General features: G+C 40.4%; 2 protein-coding genes across 2 annotated transcripts in view; both read left to right on the top strand.

Annotated features, from left to right (window-relative positions):
• Positions 1-847: 847 nt before the first annotated feature.
• On the top strand, positions 848-7,116 carry LOC128697888 (gastrula zinc finger protein XlCGF57.1). The gene is made up of 2 exons (XM_053789885.2): positions 848-1,040; positions 3,835-7,116. Exon 2 carries the CDS (start codon positions 4,835-4,837, stop codon positions 6,446-6,448), a length of 1,614 nt encoding a protein of 537 aa, XP_053645860.2. The 5' UTR covers positions 848-1,040; positions 3,835-4,834; the 3' UTR covers positions 6,449-7,116.
• Positions 7,117-13,309: 6,193 nt separating this feature from the next.
• Positions 13,310-23,680, top strand: part of LOC128697889 (gastrula zinc finger protein XlCGF57.1) — a 126,764-nt gene continuing 116,393 nt past the window's right edge. Inside the window, exon 1 of the mRNA XM_053789886.2 lies at positions 13,310-15,556. The gene's annotated coding sequence lies outside the window, so the exon portion shown is untranslated. The remainder of the gene's footprint in view (positions 15,557-23,680) is intronic.

The following is a 23,680-nucleotide window of genomic DNA, read 5'->3' as shown; positions in this document are numbered from 1 at the left end:
AGAGTTGCCTGTTACGACTCCCCATAAGAGACTTGTATCACTCCACCTCCTGACCATCAGAGTACAGTTATGAGTAGACCCAATCTGGGGATGCTCAGACTAACCTATGTTATAACTCCAACTCTGTCTAGAGGATGACATCATCAAGCCGCAGTAGCCCCCTGATGGCAGGCAACTGTCTGACTCATGTCATGGTTTCAGTGAGCAGCCTGTACAAAGTATGATGTCACTTTAGCAGCTAGCTCTTCACTCCAGGTATGGTGTACGCTGCTATGACTCCCAGATGATACACCTGAGTTGTGCCGGCACCACCAGGCTCTGCTGCACTGAGTTCTCAGCAGTGATTGCCTAGCAACAGTACCAGTCGAGAAGTGTCCTGTGTTACGTGCCAGAAGAAGTCCTGTCCATTTGCCGAGTACTGCCGATGCCTCACTCAAGGGCACCAGCAGGTTGTGCCCCAGGTTGAGTGAACCCTGCAGTGACTACTCCACAATGACTGTTTCACCATTCCAGATGAGACCATACCCTGATATGTCATAGCTCAGGCACAGAAATGTCTCCTGATGTGTTACAGAATCTGTCCAGATGCAGGAAGGCATGCAGTGACACCCACCAAGGCTCAATGTTATGGACCAAGATGTTCTAGCACACCCCTCTTTTTTTTATCTTCCCTTCCAGTAGGAATTTTTTTTTTGTCCATGTCCACATGAATATATATGTTTATTTTGTGTTTTGTGCCCTGTTCCAATGAGAAAGAGACTTGAGTTTTTTTTTCAGTTGGCACGGTCGAGGGCAATTATTAGGTAGCGTGATCTGAGTGATGTAGCTGGGTATGCCTATGCATTTCTAATTGACATACTTCCCACTAGAAGGAGTGCTGGCCATGGCCTAGTTTTTAAAGTTTCCACCAGAGGGCAGGCACTAGAGTTCTACCCTCGCTGCTTTCCCTATTCCTCACTTGGCTCCACCTCATCCTAGAGACAAGAAGTGTACTCCCCCTCACTATGCCGGGCCTGGCCTCAGGGTCACCTTAACAGTGGGTAGGTGATTCAGTGTTTGGTAGGTGATGGTGTCTGGTAGGTGTGGCAGTGTCTGGTAGGTGTGGCAGTGTCTGGTAGGTGAGGCAGTGTCTGGTAGTTGAGGCAGTGTCTGGTAGTTGAGGCAGTGTCTGGTAGGTGATGCAGTGCCTGGTAGGTCAGGCATTGCCTAGTAGGTGAGGAAGGGTTTGGTATGTGTGGCTGTGTCTGGTACATGTGGCAGTGTCTCATACTTGAGGAAGGGTCTATTGGGTGTGGCAGTGTCCATTAAATTGCACAGTGTGTGGTAGGTGAGCATTGTTATGTATGTGAGGCAGGGTGTGGTATGTGAGGCAGGGTGTGGTAGGTAAGACAGTGTCTGGTAGGTAAGGCAGTGTCTGGTAGGTGATGCAGTGTCTGGTAGGCATGGCATGGTCTGGCTGGTGTGGCAGGCTCTGCTAATTGAGGCAGTGTCTTGTAGGTAAGGGAGGGTCTGGTAGGTGAGGCAGTGTTTGGTAGGTGATGCAGTGTCTGGTAGGTGATGCAGTGTCTGGTAGGTGATGCAGTGTCTGGTAGGTGATGCAGTGTCTGGTAGGTGAGGCAGTGTTTGGTAGGTGATGCAGTGTCTGGTAGGTGAGGCAGTGTCTGGTAGGTGATGCAGTGTCTGGTAGGTGAGGCAGTGTCTGGTAGGTGAGGCAGTGTCTGGTAGGTGAGGCAGTGTCTGGTAGGTGAGACAGTGTCTGGTAGGTGAGACAGTGTCTGGTAGGTGATGCAGTGTCTGGTAGGTGATGCAGTGTCTGGTAGGTGAAGCAGTGTCTGGTAGGTGAGGCAGTGTCTGGTAGGTGAGGCAGTGTCTGGTAGGTGAGGCAGTGTCTGGTAGGTGAGGCAGTGTCTGGTAGGTGAGGCAGTGTCTGGTAGGTGAGGCAGTGTCTGGTAGGTGAGGCAGTGTCTGGTAGGTGAGGCAGTGTCTGGTAGGTGAGGCAGTGTCTGGTAGGCAAGGCAGTGTCTGGTAGGTGAGGCAGTGTCTGGTAGGTGAGGCAGTGTCTGGTAGGCAAGGCAGTGTCTGGTAGGCATGGCAGTGTCTGGTAGGCGAGGCAGTGTCTGGTAGGTGAGGCAGTGTCTGGTAGATGAGGCAGTGTCTGGTAGATGAGGCAGTGTCTGGTAGATGAGGCAGTGTCTGGTAGGTGAGGCAGTGTCTGGTAGGTGAGGCAGTGTCTGGTAGGTGAGGCAGTGTCTGGTAGGTGAGGCAGTGTCTGGTAGGTGAGGCAGTGTCTGGTAGGTGAGGCAGTGTCTGGTAGATGAGGCAGTGTCTGGTAGATGAGGCAGTGTCTGGTAGGTGAGGCAGTGTCTGGTAGGTGAGGCAGTGTCTGGTAGATGAGGCAGTGTCTGGTAGATGAGGCAGTGTCTGGTAGGTGAGGCAGTGTCTGGTAGATGAGGCAGTGTCTGGTAGATGAGTGTTCACGGTATAAAACAGTTCCTGTCCTGCACTATGCACGATGGTATAAGCAAAACTCTTTGACTTTGTGTTTTGTTCCAAGTATTGACTTTAGTGTGTTTTCTAGGATGTTTAATTATTTTTTATTGGCAGTTTCTTGGTATTATTTGATAGAATAGAATATATGCTGTTGAAGTATTGATGCTTTTCGCTGGTTTTACAACCGGAAGTGGCTAGAAATTTGGCTCAACTTGGGAAAGATATTCTTTTCTTACATGTCTGTATAATAGATTTTTTAGGTCTTATTAGGACGCCTTAAACCATTTCCAATCATTCCTGGTTATGTTTTATTATATAGGAAATAGGGTAAACAGTAGATTTTTGTGTGTAAATTCAAAATGGTAGGGAGGTGTAATATTGGAGATGCCTGGGCATGTGGTTAATAAATAGGGGAAATAGTATAGTGTCTAACATTTCTACAGTGTTTATTTTCAACTCTGCTTTTAAATTGAAGTTTTTTAATTTTATGTAAAATTGGCAAAGTTGCCAAATTCTGTGCACTTTATTGAGTAGTTCTGATAGATGATTGAATGGTTTCTTGTGCCCAACTGATTCATCAGAAAGGTTACTAGTGACAATGCTAAGAATTTGATTGAATTGAGCAATTGATTGGCTTAAAGTAGGGCTCAAAATGGGCAAAATTACTGATCAATAAATTGCACACAGACTGTAATTTCATAAATTTTCCATCATATTTCTTACTATTGGTGTTATTACCTTCAGAGAAAGATTCTATACCATGTCATTTTTTTTTTAATGTGAACACAGAGCAGTTGTAATTTTACTTGTCCTGACAGTGTAAGGGTTAACATAACATAGTTTTAAAGGAATTACATATTTTTTTGTTAAAAATATTATTTGACCTGGGTCATATAGCACAGCGTTTTTTTTTTTTTTTTTTTTTTTACTTTTGGGAAAAAAAAAAACTGCCTCGTGTGATGGAAATGACAGTAATATTTATAGTTGGATATGACTTGCAAAAAATCCTTATACTTCTAAAAAAGTCTATATTTTTGCATCACAAGCTGGAGTGTGAGCAAAGTAACATTTATGAAGGGGTTCAGGGAAACTGTCCTGGAGGCGGGAAGTACCTCCAGGATTCAAGGAGGAGCGTTGTTATGTTGCAGTTTTTTAATTGTAGTGTAAGCACGCCTCTGGCAAGATGGAGTGAATGATAATGAAAGTGTTTCTTCTTTTTTGGGCCACCCTGCCTTGGTGGGGAACAGTCAGTATGTTTATAAAAAAAATAGTTAACTACAGCTCAACTGTGCTTTAAATTAGTTAATTTTATTCCTGTTAATATGTCATTCTTTCTTTTTACAGCTGAGCCTTATACCTGAAGAATTCATTCATGTTGGCAGCCTCCAGTGTCATGAAGCTTATATGAATGCCAGAAATACACCACATACTGTATTGTGTATCAGCGGTGTGTTTCATGGTGTCAGAAATGCTGCATATATGTCAACATCTGAAGCTGACTTCAACATCCTGTTAATACTGATATGGTATGTTTTGGAAACAGTCATTTTGTAACTAAAAGATATCTTGGAACTCTTTAATGTTCCAGTTTGATCAGATATTTACAATATAAAGCATAGTATCATGTCATTAATTAGAATGTATCAATACCTGAAAATAATGCATCATTATTCTTGGTAAAACGTTTATTTATTACATGTGCCATTTACACAGTAAATAAGTATTCTTGGTCATGTCATTTCTCAACTCATTGTCAGCTGTACTTTCAACATATATAGAGTGTATGTATACACATTGTCAGCCGTAAATATAACTTACACAACCTGTGTGTACTCAGTGTCAGCTCTAACTATAACTTACACAGCCTGTGTGTGTACAAATTGTACAAATTACCTTGTGTTTATTGTTAAACCTTGTATATGCAAAAAAATTAATTGGAAGTAAAGCAATCAGAATAGTGTAAAATGTTAGGGGTTTTTGTTCACTTTGAGGATGAGAACGATAAAGAAATCATATAATTTGATCTGTCTCTTATAACAACTAATATATTGTAAGAAGACTGCAGCATAGACAAATGTTTCCCATTTGAATTCTAAAAATTACTGGTATAAAACTATCTTTGTAATGCAAATTATTTACTAACAAATTTTTTATCAACCCATGTAGCATACTCCAAATACTTGTGAAAGTAAACATTACTAATAAACACTGAAATTTAAGTTTATACAGGAGGAAGTTTTATCAGTGCTTATTACCAAAATAAAAAGTGGCAGTCTTGCACACTCCAATCTATTGATTGCCTCAGCAAAATTTGCCATTGACTTTCCCAACAATTACTGCCTCAATGGCTCAGCCTCCAACAGTGATTATCCCAGCAACAACTGCCTGGATGGCCCAGTTTCCAGGAGAGATATTTCCAGTGGCAACTGTGTCAGTGGCACAGTCTCCATCAGTGACTGTTTCAGAGACAACTGCCTTGATGGCTCCACCTCCAGCAACAACTGCCTTGATGGCTCCACCTCCAGCATCAACTGCCTTGATGGCTACACCACCAGCAACAACTGCTTTGATGGCTCCACCTCCAGCAGCAACTGCCTTGATGGCTACACCACCAGCAACAACTGCTTTGATGGCTCCACCTCCAGCAGCAACTGCCTTGATGGCTACACTGCCAGCAACAACTGCTTTGATGGCTCCACCTCCAGCAACAACTGCCTTGATGGCTACACCACCAGCAACAACTGCTTTGATGGCTCCACCTCCAGCAGTAACTGCCTTGATGGCTACACTGCCAGCAACAACTGCTTTGATGGCTCCATCTCCAGCAGCAACTGCCTTGATGGCTACACCACCAGCAACAACTGCTTTGATGGCTCCACTTCCAGCAACACCTGCCTCGATGGTGCCACCTTCAGCAATGATTGAATCAAGTGCCTCTTTGACCCAGTTTCCAGCCAAGATTCACACCAGTGTTGTTATGAAAAAATCTGCAGTAATGCAAATGAGAGATGATGAAGAAGAGAATACATATTGGTGTTCAAAATGTTTTAAAAAATTCTCAAACCAAGCTAACCTAGTGACACACATGAGAAATCACAAAATTAAAAAAACGTATCAGTGTTCGGAGTCCCTGAAAAAAAATTTGGTCAAATCTAATCTAATGAAACACAGAACACACAAAGCTAAGAAACCATATAAGTGTTCAGTTTGTAAAAAAAGATTAGCATGCAGAGCTACTCTAGTGACACATATGAGAATTCACACTGGAGAAAAACCATTTAAGTGCTCACTGTGTCTAAAAGAATTTGCATGCAGATCTTATCTAGTGATACACATGAGATCTCACACAGGAGAGAAACCATATAAGTGTTCAGTGTGCCTTAAAAGCTTTGCTTGCAGTTCTTCTGTAGCATCACACATGAAAATTCACACAGGAGAGAAACCCTTTAAATGTTCAGTGTGTCTAAAAGAATTTTCATGCAAATCTTCTCTAGTGCCACACATGAGGATTCACACAGGAGAGAAACCATATAAGTGTTCAGTGTGCCTTAAAAGCTTTACTTGCAGTTCTTCTTTATCATCACACATGAAAATTCACACTGGAGAGAAACTTTATAAATGTTCCTACTGTCTAAAAGCTTTTCTAAGAAGATCATGTGTAGAGAATCACATAAGGTCCCACACAGGGGAGATGCCCTTCCTGTGTTCAGTGTGTCATAAAAAATTTAGATACAAATCTTCTCTTGAGGCACACATGAAAGCTCACACACAGCTTAAACCATACCAGTGTTTGGTGTGTCTAAAAGACTTTTCAAGAAAATCTGTGTTGGTGACACGTATGCGAGCTCTAACTGAAACCAAACCATATCAGAACTCAGAGTGTCTGAAATGTTTTATGCAAAAAGCTAATCATGTTAGACATATACGGATTGATTCAGAAGTTAAACCAGATCAGTAATAAGAGACTTCAAGATCTTTAAACATAATCTGATCCCTTTCTCTTGTTCAAAGCTAAATGCCCCTAACTTCTCACAACAGCAGAAAAGTGCTTGTATCTTATTTTCATAACATTAGTTTTGGTTACAATATACCTTTCATTTGGTTTAGCTTTGATAGTCAACCAGTGCATACTAATGATGCTGACAATGATCACACATGCTGTGTAAGGTTTAGGAAATTTAAGCTGTAACTGGGCAGTAATTAGAACTGAGGAGTTAATGTCAGATTCATTCTCTGTGACATATGACATTATTTATGTAAAATTAAGTTTGTAGGAAGATTTTTGATTTTATCATATAAGTTTATGTTTGTTAAGATTATTTATTGTGCTTTAAACCTTAACCTGCCCAGATGTAGATTTACGTTTGATTTTACATGCTTTATGTGAAAAAACGTAGATCTACATTTGGAGCGCTACGCACGTCAATGTAGATCTACATTTGGACAGTTTAAGGGTTAAGAGGTGATTTATATTAGTGAGAAAGCTAATTTTTGTAAAAGAATTGATTTCTGTCAGACACTTGATTAATGTAACATTTCAAATTTCTCTGAGGCAAATGATTTGTGTATTGATTCATTATTGGTGGGAATCGGCCAGTGTCATAATAAAAAAAATATTTGTAAAACTTTGCAGTGCTTTATGTCCATTAGGGTTTAACACTTTTCAGATATAAAATAAAACCATATCACAGTTTCTAAGATTAATTGTAATCAACCTGTGCCAGTAACACATGAGAACTAACACATGAGAACTAACACGTGAGAACTAACACATGAGAACTAACACGTGAGAACTAACACATGAGAACTAACACATGAGAACTAACACATGAGAACTAACACATGAGAACTAACACACGAGAACTAACACATGAGAACTAACACATGAGAACTAACACATGAGAACTAACACATGAGAACTAACACATGAGAACTAACACATGAGAACTAACACATGAGAACTAACACATGAGAACTAACACATGAGAACTAACACGTGAGAACTAACACATGAGAACTAACACGTGAGAACTAACACATGAGAACTAACACATGAGAACTAACACATGAGAACTAACACGTGAGAACTAACACATGAGAACTAACACATGAGAACTAACACACGAGAACTAACACATGAGAACTAACACATGAGAACTAACACATGAGAACTAAGTTACTACTCAGAATTATTTTCATAAAGTCATTTTGACAAACACAAGAACTCAAGGAAGATAAGACATATCAGTTTTTTTTTTTCTCAAATGTGAAAAAAACTCTTTGGTAACTCAAAGCACATTAGAGAAACCCTTTAAATGTTCAGTGTGTCTAAAAGAATTTGCATGCAAATCTTCTCTAGTGCCACACATATTAAGTGCAAGCAACCCATGCTTATCATTCTAGTGAACAGCCTTTCAGTATAAACAATTGAAACATTAACAAAAATATTAACTATGTTTTCGACATGTGCAATTGTCACTCTCGCCCGACACCCTTGTTGGGCCCTGCTACACCTTAAATCTTTCCTCAGTGAGACAAAGATGCAGTCTTTGAATCTCCACACAAGTACAGCCAGTAATGTCTTTAACCCTTTGACTGTCGCAACCCCCAATCCTGAGGTGTCTCCTGGTGTCGCAAAATTTAAAAAAAAAAAAAATTTCTTATGAAATGATAGAGAATCTTTTCCCGATTGTAATGACACCAAAAAAACGAAATTTGATGGAAAACTGACGGAATTATGCTCTCGCAAAGTTAGCGACCACGGTGCTGTTTACAAATCGGCGATTTCACCCACTTTGAGCCCTATTTTTGGCTAATTCCATTGTTCCAGTTGCCCAAACTCATAGCTATTTCTTTAGAATTTCATTTTTTCTATCGATTGAGTACAAGAAACTGCCCATTTACCGACTTCAACTACCTAATAATGTGGTCAGAAATTTGCAATTTGGCCAATTTCACGAAATCTAAAAAAATATGACAATTTCAAAATAAGGTCCAGAATGAACAATGCAGACATTCCTGGCTCTAAAATAACATTTTCTTTGCTCATCAGTCATGTCTCCAGGCCCCTGTGATATTACTCTTGCTTTCTATTTTGAATTTTTATTCAAACAAAAAATAGAAGACTTACTATTATGCAGACTACTGCAATACTGTAATAATTGTATAAATAACATTAACCCATTCATGACTGCATATTAAAATGGCTAGTTGGACATTTATTGGACAATGGCATCATTTGTTTACTTTTGAACATTGGCAAAAATCAAACATTTTCCCTACTTTGAGCTCCATTTCTAGGTTCTTTTTATATTAAAATCAATGAAAATCACCTCTATTTCTATAATATGTTTTCCATTCTATCAAATGAGACCAAGAAAACGAGAATACAACCATAAATACTATACGAAAATAGACCACAAAGTCGGCATTTTAATTAAAAAAAACGATCAGAGTTTTTTTCTCATTATGCACTGAGTGCTCCAGGATTTTTTTTATATGGTGCACACTGACCACACAGACCCATTCTCTCACATGTGGGCCTACCAGCTTTCTCCTGCTTGATTTGAAGCCGCTAGAATTTATGAGTATATATACGTCAAACACGGTACCTCGTAAGATGTATATATACGACCGTGACAGTCAAAGGGTTAATAGTAATGGATTTGCTCTCTACCTTCTGTCATTTATTGGTAGAGAGAGAACTTACCAGCGGCCTCTGTTGATAAACAAGATAAATATTACTGCTACTAGAGAAATTATTCCCTTCTAAATTAATAATCTCTACATTATTTTGTTTGTTATTTATAGCATTCAGCATTTTTTAAAAATACAGTAAGTGACCACGTTAGGTGTTTCCACACTCCACATTAGGTGCTACCATAATGTGCTATCACGTTATGTGCTACCATACACCATGTTAGGTACTACCACCCACCACATTAGGTACTACCACATTAGGTGCTACCACATTAGGTGTGTGATGTCACCATGGTTGTTTAATATATTTATAGATGGGGTTGTAAGAGAAGTAAATGCGAGGGTCTTGGCAAGAGGCGTGGAGTTAAAAGATAAAGAATCACACATAAAGTGGGAGTTGTCACAGTTGCTCTTTGCTGATGAGACTGTGCTCTTGGGAGATTCTGAAGAGAAGTTGTGGAGATTGGTGGATGAATTTGGTAGGGTGTGCTAAAGAAGAAAATTAAAAGTGAATACAGGAAAGAGTAAGGTTATGAGGATAACAAAAAGATTAGGTGATGAAAGACTGGATATCAGATTGGAGGGAGAGAGTATGGAGGAGGTGAATGTATTCAGATATTTGGGAGTGGACGTGTCAGCGGATGGGTCTATGAAAGATGAGGTGAATCATAGAATTGATGAGGGGAAAAGGGTGAGTGGTGCACTTAGGAGTCTGTGGAGACAAAGAACTTTGTCCTTGGAGGCAAAGAGGGGAATGTATGAGAGTATAGTTTTAGCAACGCTCTTATATGGGTGTGAAGCATGGGTGATGAATGTTGCAGCGAGGAGAAGGCTGGAGGCAGTGGAGATGTCATGTCTGAGGGCAATGTGTGGTGTGAATATAATGCAGAGAATTCGTAGTTTGGAAGTTAGGAGGAGGTGCGGGATTACCAAAACTGTTGTCCAGAGGGCTGAGGAAGGGTTGTTGAGGTGGTTCGGACATGTAGAGAGAATGGAGCGAAACAGAGTGACTTCAAGAGTGTATCAGTCTGTAGTGGAAGGAAGGCGGGGTAGGGGTCGGCCTAGGAAAGGTTGGAGGGAGGGGGTAAAGGAGGTTTTGTGTGCGAGGGGCTTGGACTTCCAGCAGGCATGCGTGAGCGTGTTTGATAGGAGTGAATGGAGACAAATGATTTTTAATACTTGACGTGCTGTTGGAGTGTGAGCAAAGTAACATTTATGAAGGGGTTTAGGGAAACCGGCAGGCCGGACTTGAGTCGTGGAGATGGGAAGTACAGTGCCTGCACTCTGAAGGAGGGGTGTTAATGTTGCAGTTTAAAAACTGTAGTAGTGTAAAGCACCCTTCTGGCAAGACAGTGATGGAGTGAATGATGGTGAAAGATTTTCTTTTTCGGGCCACCCTGCCTTGGTGGGAATCGGCCAGTTTGTGGAGAAATTTTCTCCAGGAGGGGGGTATTAGCCCCCTTCAGCCCCCTTCAGCCCCTTGAGCCCCTTTCAGCCCTGAGGGGCCCAGCCTTCTCAGAAGGGGCAAGCGTGTTGTTTACTGCTACAGTGAGTAATTGATCACAGATGCCGTACGAGTATGCGACGTGGTCAAGTTGACCGCTGCTCCTTGCAGTGCAGTGTTGCAAAGCGTAGTTTAATAAGAGACAGTACATCTCTTACTTTAGCAGGACAATTAAGGAAAATCCTGCTCCCACTTTATTACCATAGTAAAGACAGTGGACATTGTTGTCTATGCTTAAGACAGCAAGAATCAAACATTCTGCTTTGCTTCATCGAGGAAGTGGCAAGGAAGCAAAAAGTACTAGGTCAGCTTTTTTTTTGTGCTGGGGGCAGTGACGGCATGGGGTGCTGTGACGTCTTCAGATTACTTTTGACTCTACTGAGAGTGACACTGACGCCAGGATAACCAACAAAGAACACTGATCTGTGCGTTAGTGTGAACAAAGTATCTCATAAAACACAATAAACACTTAAGAGAAGTGTGATCAGCTTCTTCAATGATAACATTGTGAACAATAAAGACAAATCTTGTGGAACATAGTGTACCAGTGTGCGTTTCCTAGACAATGGAAGACGTGGACATCCAAGGACACTTCAGCTTCTATCAAGTCACCGATACCTGTCAAAGGTGTGAAGAACACCATAGCTCACGTTACAAGAGCAAGGTATGTTATGAATTTCTTGTGGTATGGGGGACTGCGCAGTTCTTGAGTCGCAAGGAGTTTGTAATCAGCCTATAGTCGGTAGTAAGGTGTGGACTTTTGAGTCCAAACAAGTATGTATTTTGTCAGCCATCAGTGAATGAAATATGCTGACATAACACCCCCTAGGGGTAATTTATAATCTTACAAATTATAATTCTTGACAGCCCGTTGTGAGATGGTTTCGACAGCTTCTAGACCTCGTCTGCAGGGGCGGCTGTGCAGGCGATGAGTTGCCTTTAAAGTTAAGTTTTCACTGTTTAAACTTAGCTGGTAATGCCATTTCTCAACAAGTGTGATAATAAAAAAAAATAACATTAGGTGTTATCACGTTAGGTGCTACCATACACCACATTAGGTGCCATCACACCACAAGCGATCTCATACCACATTAGGTGCCATCACACCACAAGTGATCTCACACCACATTAGGTGCTATCACACCACATTAGATACTACCACACATCATGTTAGTTTTACAGTTGAAAATCCTTTATCCGAAATGCTTGGGACTGGATTTCTGATTACAGTGGACCCCCGGTTAACGATATTTTTTCATTCCAGAAGTATGTTCAGGTGCCAGTACTGACCGAATTTGTTCCCATAAGGAATATTGTGAAGTAGATTAGTCCATTTCAGACCCCCAAACATACACGTACAAACCCACTTACATAAATACACTTACATAATTGGTCGCATTGGGAGGTTATCGTTAAGCGGGGGTCCACTGTATTTGTATATATTTGCATCTATAATATGTACTGTATATTTGCATCTATAAATACAGTGGACCCCCGCATAACGATTACCTCCGAATGCGACCAATTATGTAAGTGTATTTATGTAAGTGCGTCTGTACGTGTATGTTTGGGGGTCTGAAATGGACTAATCTACTTCACAATATTTCTTATGGGAACAAATTCAGTCAGTACTGGCACCTGAACATACTTCTGTAGTGAAAAAATATCGTTAACCGGGGGTCCACTGTACTGTACAGGTACTGTACAAACAAAAACATTCTCACTACTTACAAAAAAAAAAAAGGGAAATGCAGGCCCAGACACTACAAGTACACTAGCCAGGTCTAAGAAACTTTTGAGGGAGAGGTTACATCAGTGATAACATCACTTTGAGGAGGAACATTGGAAGCAGTTGAGGGACCTGAAAGTGGATGTTCTAGGGATGAGGAAGCATTGTGTTGGATGCCTTTTTTTAATGTTTCATTGTCATCTGTCTCAATAACACTGGTTTTTGTGGTAGCAGTCTCTCTCTGATATTATACACTGACATGATTTCTTGTTCTGTTATGAATGCACCATGTTATCTGTTGGCACCTATTTCACTGTGTTAACAGTGACATCTTTATCATCACTGTTATTATCAGGATCACCTTGATTCACAATCATTTCAGCTATTTCATCATCAGTCATCAAGTGAACAACTGGAGCATCATCATCGATGTTAAGAACTTCGATATCCACTTCCTCCATGTTACTGAGAAACTCTGAAGGTATACTGTTTTGTATATGTAAGATCTATCATCATCATCATCATCATCATCATCATCATCATCATCATCATCATCATCATCATCATCATCATCATCATCATCATCATCATCATCATCATCATCATCATCATCATCATCATCATCATCATCATCATCATCATCATCATCATCATCATCATCATCATCATCATCATCATCATCATCATCATCATCATCATCATCATCATCATCATCATCATCATCATCATCATCATCATCATCATCATCATCATCATCATCATCATCATCATCATCATCATCATCATCATCATCATCATCATCATCATCATCATCATCATCATCATCATCATCATCATCATCAGTATCAGTCATCAGTCATCGCCACTACTACTACTACTCAACATAGTCGCAGGTCAGAGGTTGTGCCAGGCATGTGCAAGCGTGTCTTTAGTTGCATGATTCCATGTATTGGCAGCTGCATATATGGCATCCTTCAGAGTAAACCTCTTCTTGAAGCCATCCACACCCACACCTCTGTTCACTGCTGTCAGCATGCTGTTCACTGCTGTCAGCATGCTGTTCACTGCTGCCAGCATGCTGTTCACTGCTGCCAACATCCTTTTCACCATTGCTAGTATGCTGTTTACTGTTGCAAGCATGCTGTTCACTGTTGCCAGCATACCTGGAGAGGGTTTCAGGGGTCAATGCCCCCGTGGCTCGGTCTGAGACCAGGCCTCATGGTGCATCAGGGTCAAATCAACCAGGCTTTTACTGCTGCCTGCACATAAACTGACATACGAACCACAGCCCGGCTGATCAAGTACTGACTTTAGGTGCCTGTCCAGTGCCTTCTTGAAGACAGACAAGAGGTCTGTTGGTAATCCCCCTTATGTATGCTGGGTGGCAGTTGAAAGTCTTTGGCTCCTGACACTTATTGTGTTGTCTCTTAGTGTACTTGTGGCACCCCTGCTTTTCATTGGGGGAATGTTGCATCTCCTGCCAAGTGTTTTGCTTTTGTAGGGAGTGATTCTCGTTTGCAAGTTTGGTACTAATCCCTCTAGGATTTTCCAAGTGTATACAGGTCTCCCTCAACATTCGCCTTTTCCACTTTTGTGGGCTTCGAACATTCGCGAATTCCCAGCTGCCCAATCATATTTAAAATATGTCATTACATATGTAAGGAATTGTGGCGATGGCAGAGTTTGGAGATAGGACAAGATAGTCCTTCAATATGGCACTAATATCAACTCTATGGCTTATTTATCTATCTCAATTCATCTAATATGGCATAATAAACAATATTAATAACATAGAAACATGACATATACTCGAGAATGAATAAAATACGTCATTAAATATGTCATGGGTGTCGTTGTGTTGGTGTTGTTGGGTGTACATGCATAAGGGCCACTGAGATATAAGCCATACATAGTGGTGGTGGAGGTGGTAGAGACTAGAGATGGCGGTGTTGTCAGTCGCCCTATATAACTCCAACAACATTGGAGGAGTTAGGTCTGTGCAGTCCTTTTTCTATCGAGTAATCACTTAACTTACTTTCTACATTGTTAATGCTACACTTTATTGTTGGCTGGTGCTATAGCCTTTATCGACTCATGCTACTTTAGTATCATACACATCATAGAATCACTGAATCAGTGAAGAAGGCACATTCTCCCCTCTCTTCCTCCTCCACTTTGGTACTCTGCTACGAGTTCTTTCTTGAATTCTATAGTCTTTCTCACCTTCTTTACCAAAGGGCTGGCACTAGTACAATATTTTATGATGTTTTCATGTGTTTTATGATTGTTCATGGTTCAATAGGTTAAGGAAGCAGTATTGTTAGGCTACCTGGAGTCTACCTGGAGGGTATTCCGGGGATCAGCATCCCTGCAGCCCAGTCCATGACCAGGCTAAGTAAATGCAGTTATATTTTTCTTGCAGTTATATTTTCCTACAATATATTTGGGCACCAAACATTCACGATTTTTCAACATTTGTGAGGTTCTTGATCCCCTAACCCTCGCGTATTTGGAGGGAGACCTGTATTATCATGTGTATTTCATGCTTGCATTCCAGGAAATACAAATCAAGGGACTTCAACCGTTCCCAGTAATTTAGGTGCTTTATTGTATTTGTGTGCCATGAAAGTTCTCTGTACATTCTCCAGGTCAGCAGTTTTGCCTGCCTTGAAGGGGGCAGTTAGTGTACATCAATATTCCAGCCTAGAGAGAACAAGTGATTTGAAAAGAATCATCATGGGCTTCGTGTCCCTAGTTTTGAAGATTCTCATTATCCATCCTATCTTTTTCTAGTAGATAAGGTAGATACATTGTTGTGGTCTTTGAAGGTGAGATCCTCTGACATTATTACTCTCAGGTCCTTCACATTAGTTTGTTGTTCTATGTGTGGTTAGAATTTGTTTTATACCCTGATAAAGTTTTAATTTCCTCAAGTTTTCCATATTTGAGTAGTTGAAATTTCTCTTCATTGAACTTCATATTTAAAGATTTGGCTGATGTCCATTTGGAGTCTTGCAGTGTCTTCGATGGAGAACACTGTCATGGCAGTGTGAGTGTCCTCCGCAAAGGAAGACACGGAGCTATGGCTTACATCTCTGTCTATGTCAGATATGAGGATGAGGAACAGGATAAGAGTGAGTACTGTACCTTGTGGAAAAGAGCTTTTCACTGTAGCCGCCTCAGACTTTACTCTGTTTACTACTTCTCTGTGTGTTCTGTTTGTTAGGAAGTTTTAGATTTATCTATCAACTTTTTCTGTTATTCCTTTATCATGCATTTTGTGTGCATTACACTTTGGTCACACTTGTCGATGGCTTTTGCAAAGTCTGTGTATACTTCATCTGCATTTTGTTTATTCTCTAAAGCATCGAAGACCTTGTCATAGTGGTCCAGTAGCTGGGACAGGCAGGAGTGACCTTCTCTAAACCTGTGTTGCCCTGGGTTGTGTAACTGATGGGTATTTAGGTGGTTGGCGATCTTGCTTCTTAGATCCCTTTCAAAGATTTTTATGGTATGGAATGTTAGCCCTGTTGGTCTGTAGTTCTTTGCTATTATTCGACTGCCACCTTTCTGGAGTTGGGCTATTTCTGTTGTTTTTAGCGACTGTGGGACAACTCCGTGTCCATTAGGGTTATAACTTTTTTACAGCATAATACAGTGGACCCCCGCATAACTATCACCTCCGAATGCGACCAATTATGTAAGTGTATTTATGTAAGTGCGTTTGTACGTGTATGTTTGGGGGTCTGAAATGGACTAATCTACTTCACAGTATTCCTTATGGGAACAAATTCGGTCAGTACTGGCACCTGAACATACTTCTGGAGTGAAAAAATATTGTTAACCGGGGGTCCACTGTATTCCCGTACTTTAACCATATGAGCTTTTGCCTAAAAGCAAAGAAATGACCTTTCATTTCAATATCTTTTTAGAAAATGTCGCCCCTAGATGAAAAAAATGAGAAACAAAACCAAATAACTTGATTGCATATTACATGTAATATTGATAACTAAAACAGCTTACAGCATCATTGTTATCATGTTTGTACATATATTACTACTTATTGCTTAGAATAAACTGAAGCTGCAGTTTGTTTTTGTTAGTGCAGGCAGCATACAGTTCCTGCATAACTTTGATTGCACGTTCAGCACACTGATTACTTCTTGGTATATTGAGTGCACACGGCTCCTGCTTCCAGTGATTTTTCAATGAGTTCAGTGCTTTTTTGTAAGGTTTCAGTATTTCTGACAAATTCTTGAAGTCATTTTCAATTTTCATTGCACATCTGATCAGTGAACTGATAATCTGCCCAGATGTATGAAATGAATCTGCATATCTACTCCAAAGTCTTCCATCTTGTAGGTATAAGAATGAATGCAAGAATAGCATGAATGGCTCTTGAATTCCACCTCACATTGCTGATGTTTGGAATTTTCTGAAAGTTAATCAAACGAAAGTGCCCTTTGTCTTCAAAGAATCTAAACATTTGTGTTAGATGGCACAAAAACTTCATATCATTTCTCCATCCTGATTTATGGAGGATCTCTTAAGAACATAAGAAAGAAGGAGCACTGCAACAGGCCTACTGACCCATGCAGAGCAGGTCCATGTCCTCCCCCGGATTAGACCAATGACCCCCCCCCCCAGATTAGCCCAATGAACCACCCAGTCTGGTCATCTCCACTCAAGGATGGAGCACTGCACCAGACCCAGCAGCACAAGCTAGTCAGGTCCAACTCTAACCCACCCGCACCCACTCATGTATTTATCTAACCTATTTTTAAAACTACACAACGTTTTAGCCTGAATAACTGTACTCGGGAGTTTGTTCCACTCATCCACAACTCTATTACCAAATCAATGCTTTCCTATATCCTTTCTGAATCTCAATTTTTCCAACTTGATACCATTGCTGCGAGTCCTGTCTTGGCTGGAAATTTTCAGCACACTATTTACATCCCCTTTATTTATTCCTGTTTTTCATTTATACACCTCGATCATATCCCCCCTAATTCTATGCCTTTCGAGAAAGTGCAGATTCAGGGCCCTCAGTCTATCCTCATAGGGAAGATTTCTGATACATGGGATCATCTTTGTCATCCTCCTCTGTATGTTTTCCAGAGCATATCCATTCTGTAATACGGTGACCAGAACTGAGCAGCATAGTCTAAATGAGGCCTAACCAAGGATATATAGAGTTGAAGAACAACCTGAGGACTTCTATTATTTATACTTCTAGATATGAAGCCAAGAATTCTGTTAGCTTTATTGCAAACACTAATGCACTGTTGTCTTGGTTTTAGGTTACTGCTAACCAGAACTCCTAAATCCTTTTCGCAATCAGTAGTATTAAGATCTACATTATTTAGTTTATATGTGGCATTGTTATTTAACTGTCCAACATTTAGAACTTTGCATTTGTCAATATTAAACTGCATCTGCCACTTCTCCGACCATTGCATCAGTCTATTCAAATCATCCTGGAGTGCTCTAGTGTCCTCATTAGAATGAATTGGACGGCCTGTTTTGGTGTCATCAGCAAATTTGCTTATGTCGCTATTTATTCCCTCATCTATGTCGTTTATGTAAATTGTTCCATTAACAAACTGTGCCTTTAGTTCCTCATAATTCTTCACCAGTTAGGATACAAATGGATACTCAGTGTTTGGAGAACTGGTTTTAGCACCAAGATTTTCATCCATTACCAAATAGAGAATCCTGTCCAGAACGTTATGCTGACAACTGATAAATTGTGGTCTGCTAATCCCCTTTGAAAACATTCGTTGGAGTTTGACAACAGCTCCACTCTTTTTCCCAGTGTTAACCTTGGTTGTATCAGCAATGATCATCTTTATTGCATTTCATAAGTTGTATTCATCAATAACTTTTGCCATTTCTTCAGCAATAGTTTCAGCCTTGCCATCTTTCAAATGTGGTGCATCCAGTTGTACTTCAGTTCTTTAATTTTTGAGTACTAATACCTGATACCCTCTCCATAGAATGCTGAAGGCACATGACAGGGTTCTTGCAGTTCTTGATGAACAGGGAGTTCCATGAGTCTGGCCCTGGGGCAGAGTGCATGGGCATTACATTAATTGCCTTTTCGAAGTCTTGTGGTGTTAGGATAATATCAGAGATTTTTTAAATGACCAAATTTTGAGTCTTGGTCATAAAAAATTAATTTAGATTGTCTACCCTTAGTCTGGTTAATGGCTCATTGAACACCGAGTTGTATTGGGACTTGAATATCTCGCTCATTTCTTTGCTTTCATCTGATAGGTCCAATCTTATCTAGGCAGGGGTCTCAGTATTGGATGTTGCTTTTGCCTTAGAGTTGGCATAAGAGATGAAGTATTTTGGGGTTCTTTTAATTTCATTGTTTTCTTTAAGTTCTTCCTGAGATTGTTGTCTCCTGCAAGATTCCTTAAGCTTAAGTTCAATATTTGCTATTTTTCTGACCAGTGCCCCCCTTTAGTGTTTCACATATATTGGCCTGGTGGCTAAAGCTCCCGCTTCACACACGGAGGGCCCGGGTTCGATTCCCGGTGGGTGGAAACATTTCGACACGTTTCCTTACACCTGTTGTCCTGTTCACCTAGCAGCAAATAGGTACCTGGGTGTTAGTCGACTGGTGTGGGTCGCATCCTGGGGGACAAGATTAAGGACCCCAATGGAAATAAGTTAGACAGTCCTCGATGACGCACTGACTTTCTTGGGTTATCCTGGGTGGCTAACCCTCCGGGGTTAAAAATCCAAACGAAATCTTATCTTATCTTATCTTATCTCTCAGGAGCTCTGTGATTCTTCACCTTCGCCTGTATAAGGAGCGTTCTCTCTTTCTAGTTTACATCTTCTCTTTCTTTTTCTTAATGAAATGTGCCTTGAGCAGACCTCAAGTGCCAGAAAGTTGATGCTGTTCACTGCTGCCAGAATGCATTTCACTGTTGCCAGCATGCTGTTCACTGCTGCCAGCATGCTGGTCACTACTGCCAGAATGGTTCACTGCTGCCAGCATGCTGTTCACTGATGCCAGCATGTTGTTCATTTTTGCCAGCATGCTGTTCACTGCTACCAGAATGCATTTCACTGTTGCCAGCATGTTGTTCACTGCTGCCAGCATGCTGGTCACTACTGCCAGAATGGTTCACTGCTGCCAGCATGCTGTTCACTGATGCCAGCATGTTGTTCATTTTTGCCAGCATGCTGTTCACTGCTGCCACTGTGCTGTTCCCTGCTGCCAGCATGCTGTTCATTGCTGCCAGAATGCTGTTCACTGCTGCCAGCATGCTGTTCACTGCTGCCAGCATGCTGTTCACTGCTGCCAGCATGCTGTTCACTGCTGCCAGCATGCTGTTCACTGCTGCCAGCATGCTGTTCACTGCTGCCAGCATGCTGTTCACTGCTGCCAGCATGCTGTTCACTGCTGCCAGCATGCTGTTCACTGCTGCCAGCATGCTGTTCACTGTTGCCAGCATGCTGTTCACTGCTGCCAGCATGCTGTTCACTGCTGCCAGCATGCTGTTCACTGCTGCCAGCATGCTGTTCACTGCTGCCAGCATGCTGTTCACTGCTGCCACCATGCTGTTCACTGCTGCCAGCATGCTGTTCACTGCTGCCACTATGCTGTTCACTGCTGCCAGAATGCTGTTCGCTGCTGCCAGAATGCTGTTCAAGAAATTGTATTTATATTTTTCTACATTGATCTAAGGATGCCTTAGTCTGGTGACTGAATTAATGAAGTCACATTTGGAAGGGGAGAAAGTACATGCCATAAACATTATTTTTGATGAGAAATTGAGCTGAAGGATGAGCAGAACAATCCGGCTGTCTTGCGCTGGGCACAAGTACACCTACCATCCGACTTACGACCGAGTTCGGTTCCGAGAAACCGGTCGTAAGTCGAAATGGTCGTAAGTCGAACTTTACTACTGAATATCAACAAAACATTTTTGTAATGACTTTATTTTATTGTTTTATTTTGGTATTTCATGTTTTACTTTACTTTTTATGTTGTTAGTACTGGATTTTATACTGTGAGGTTTAGGATAAACACTGTGTACAACACAAATAGTTGTTTATTTCCCAGAAATTTGGCATAAAACACACGGTCGTAAGTCGAGTGGTTGTAAGTCGAGCAGGTCGTAAGTCAGATGGTAGGTGTAGCTGGTACAGTCCAGCTGCCCTGCACAGGGCACAAGCAGCTGGTACAGTCCGGCTGCTCTGCACGGGACACAAGCAGCTGGTACAAATGTTTGTGAAATCAGTGAGAAAATATGTCCCTGGTGATTCATGCCCTTTTGTTAGCATAATAACAGACTGGTAAAATATTCACACCTGTAAAGTTTTCACAGCTGTAGTCAGTGTTCTTTCTGGGGTAATAATGCCAGAACAGCAATGTCTCATCAGCATTGTAGATTTGTTCTACTCTTAGATTTTCATCATCAACAATTTTGGCAAACACATCAATGAATTTCTCTGCTGCATCATGGTCAGCAGATGCTTTATCACCATAATCTTTAAATATTCAATGTTGTGCCTCTTCTTCAATTTATAACCAGCTGCTTAATATTCACAGTTACCTTCAATATTCAGTTCGTAATGATAGACTTTTGCTTGTTTCAATATCATCATTCCGTTAGATGGCATGAGCTCACTCCGATGCTGAGGAATCCACTCCATCAGTACATGAGTGAGATCTTCATCTTCTTCTTTTCTTTTTATTTTTTTTATTTTCTACAAGTACATGTACAAGGTATACAGGCCTACCTGACATCAATGACATAACACTATATAGAAATCCCCTTGTTATGCAGAGCATTTCAGGCAAATTATGTCCTTGTCCCAGGATGCAACCCACACCAGTTGACTAACACCCAGGTACCCATTTCACTGATGGGTGAACATAGACAACAGGTGTAAAGAAACATGCCCAATGTCTCTAACCTTGCTGGGAATTGAACCCAGACCCTCGCCGTGTAAAACAAACACTTTAGCCACCAGGCCACCAGAGCCCTCTATACAATGTTTTCGTATTTTTCATTAACTTTTGTTTGTAATTTTCAGCATAGACCTCCAACAATTTGTCCTTTTTTTTCTTGAGGTGGTAGATAGTGGTTGTTACAACACCAAACTGCTCAGTCAGGTGGTAGATAGTGGTTGTTACAACACCAAACTGCTCAGTCAGGTGGTAGTGGTTGTTACAACACAAAACTGCTCAGTCAGGTGGTAGATAGTGGATGTTGCAACACCAAACTACTCAGTCAGATACTGCACACTTACACTGCTCTCAAGTTTTTCCAACAGTTTGCCTTTCTGTGATACAGATAAACATAAACGCTTCATCTTTTTTCTAAAGGTAATAAAACAAAAAGTACGAAATTTGATGGAAAATTGACAAAATTATGCTCTTGCGAATTTTATGTGTCAGCGATATTTACGCATCGGTGATTTTGCCGACTTTGACTCCCATTTTAGGCCAATTACATTATTCCAGTCAAACAAATTCTTAGCTATTTCACTAGTATTACTTCTTTTCTATCGATTGAGCACAAGAAATCACCAAATCAACTGTTTCAACTATAAAATAAAGTGATCTGAAATTGGTAATTTGGCTAATTTAACACAAAGTTCAAAATATTCCGATTTCAAAATAGGGTCCAGAATAAACAATGCAGGCATTCCTGACACTAAACTAACATTTCCTCTGTTCATCAGTTACGTTTTCAGGCTATACAAATGAATTCTATTTTGATTTTTTGTTCACATAATGAATTTTTATTCAAACCAAAAAATAGAAGATTTGCTATTATGCAATATTGTAATAATTGTATAAATAATATCACCACATTTGTGAACCTATATTAGACCCACCAGCTGGTGTGCATTAGGCATGTGAGGTCATTTGTTTACTCTTTAACATTGGCAAAAATTTAACATTTCTGCTACTTTGAGCTCAGTTTCGTGCCATTTCCAGTACTAAAACCAATCAAAATCATCTCTATTTGAGTAATACATCTTCCAATCTATCAAATGATACCAAGAAATCGCAAATACAACTATAAAAAACATACAAAAAACACTGCAATTTCGCTGTTTTAACCCTTTCAGGGTTTCGGACGTACTAGTACGGCTTACGACCCAGGGTTTTTGACATACATGTACTAGTACGCCTAAATTCTAGCGCCCTCAAATCGAGTGAGAGAAAACTGGTCGGCCTACATATGAAAGAATGGGTCTGTGTGGTCAGTGTGCGCAGTATAAAAAAAATCCTGCAGCACACAGTGCGTAATGAGAAAAAAAAAACTTTGACCATGTTTTTGGATTAAAACAGAGACTTTGCACTGTATTTTCGTATGGTATTTATTGTTGTATTCTAGTTTTCCTGATCTTATTTTATAGAATGGAAGACATATTACAGAAATTGAGATGATTTTGACTGGTTTTACAAAGAAAACTACTTTGAAATTGCGCTCAAAGTAGCAGAAATGTTCGATTTTTACCAAAGTTCAAAAGTAAACAAATCATGCCAAGCGTCCAATACATGTCAACTGGTGAGTCTAATATTCTTTCACAAGTGCGCCGATATTATTTATACCATTTCTACACTAATACAGTAGTCTGCATAACAGTAAATCTTCTATTTTTTTGTGAGAACAAAAATTCAAAGTGGAAAGAAAGAGAATGTAAGAGGGGCGTGGGAACATGACTAATGAACAGAGGAAATGTTATTTTAGTGCCAGGAATGTCTTTCTTGTTTATTCTGGACCCTATTCTGAAATTAGCATCTTTTGAAATTTGTGTGAAATTGGCAACATTGCTAAATTCTGACCACTGTATTGTATAGTTGAAATCGGTAAATGGGTGGTTTCTTGTACTAAGTCGATAGAAAAAAAGGAGTTCTAGCGAAATAGTTATGATTTTTGTCAACAAGTACACTGGAATTGGCAGAAAATAGGGCTCAAAGTGGGCAAGATCGCCGATGCATAAACAATGTCGAGACTGCTAACTTTGCAAGAGCATAATTCCGTAAGTTTTCCATCAAATTTCATACTTTTGGTGTCATTATGATTGGGAAAAGGTTCTCTGTCTTTTCATATGAAAAATTTTTTTTCATTTTTTTTTGAAATTTGGCCGACCCTGAGAACAAGTCACTGAGAGGGCCTGTCGACCCTGAAAGGGTTAATTGAAAATTGCGGTCTCAGTTTTTTTTTTTCTCTTATTATGCACTGTGTGCTGCAGGATTTGTTTTATGTGGTACA

Source organism: Cherax quadricarinatus, unplaced genomic scaffold, assembly GCF_038502225.1.
Source record: "Cherax quadricarinatus isolate ZL_2023a unplaced genomic scaffold, ASM3850222v1 Contig500, whole genome shotgun sequence".
NCBI classification, from domain to species: domain Eukaryota; kingdom Metazoa; phylum Arthropoda; class Malacostraca; order Decapoda; family Parastacidae; genus Cherax; species Cherax quadricarinatus.
The sequence above is the reverse complement of the archived record's forward strand: the minus strand, read 5'-3'. Positions and strand labels throughout refer to the sequence as shown.

Excerpts from the sequence above, each read along its gene's own strand:
- LOC128697888 (XM_053789885.2), top strand. The coding sequence starts at position 4,835 with ATGGCTCAGCCTCCAACAGTGATTATCCCAGCAACAACTGCCTGGATG.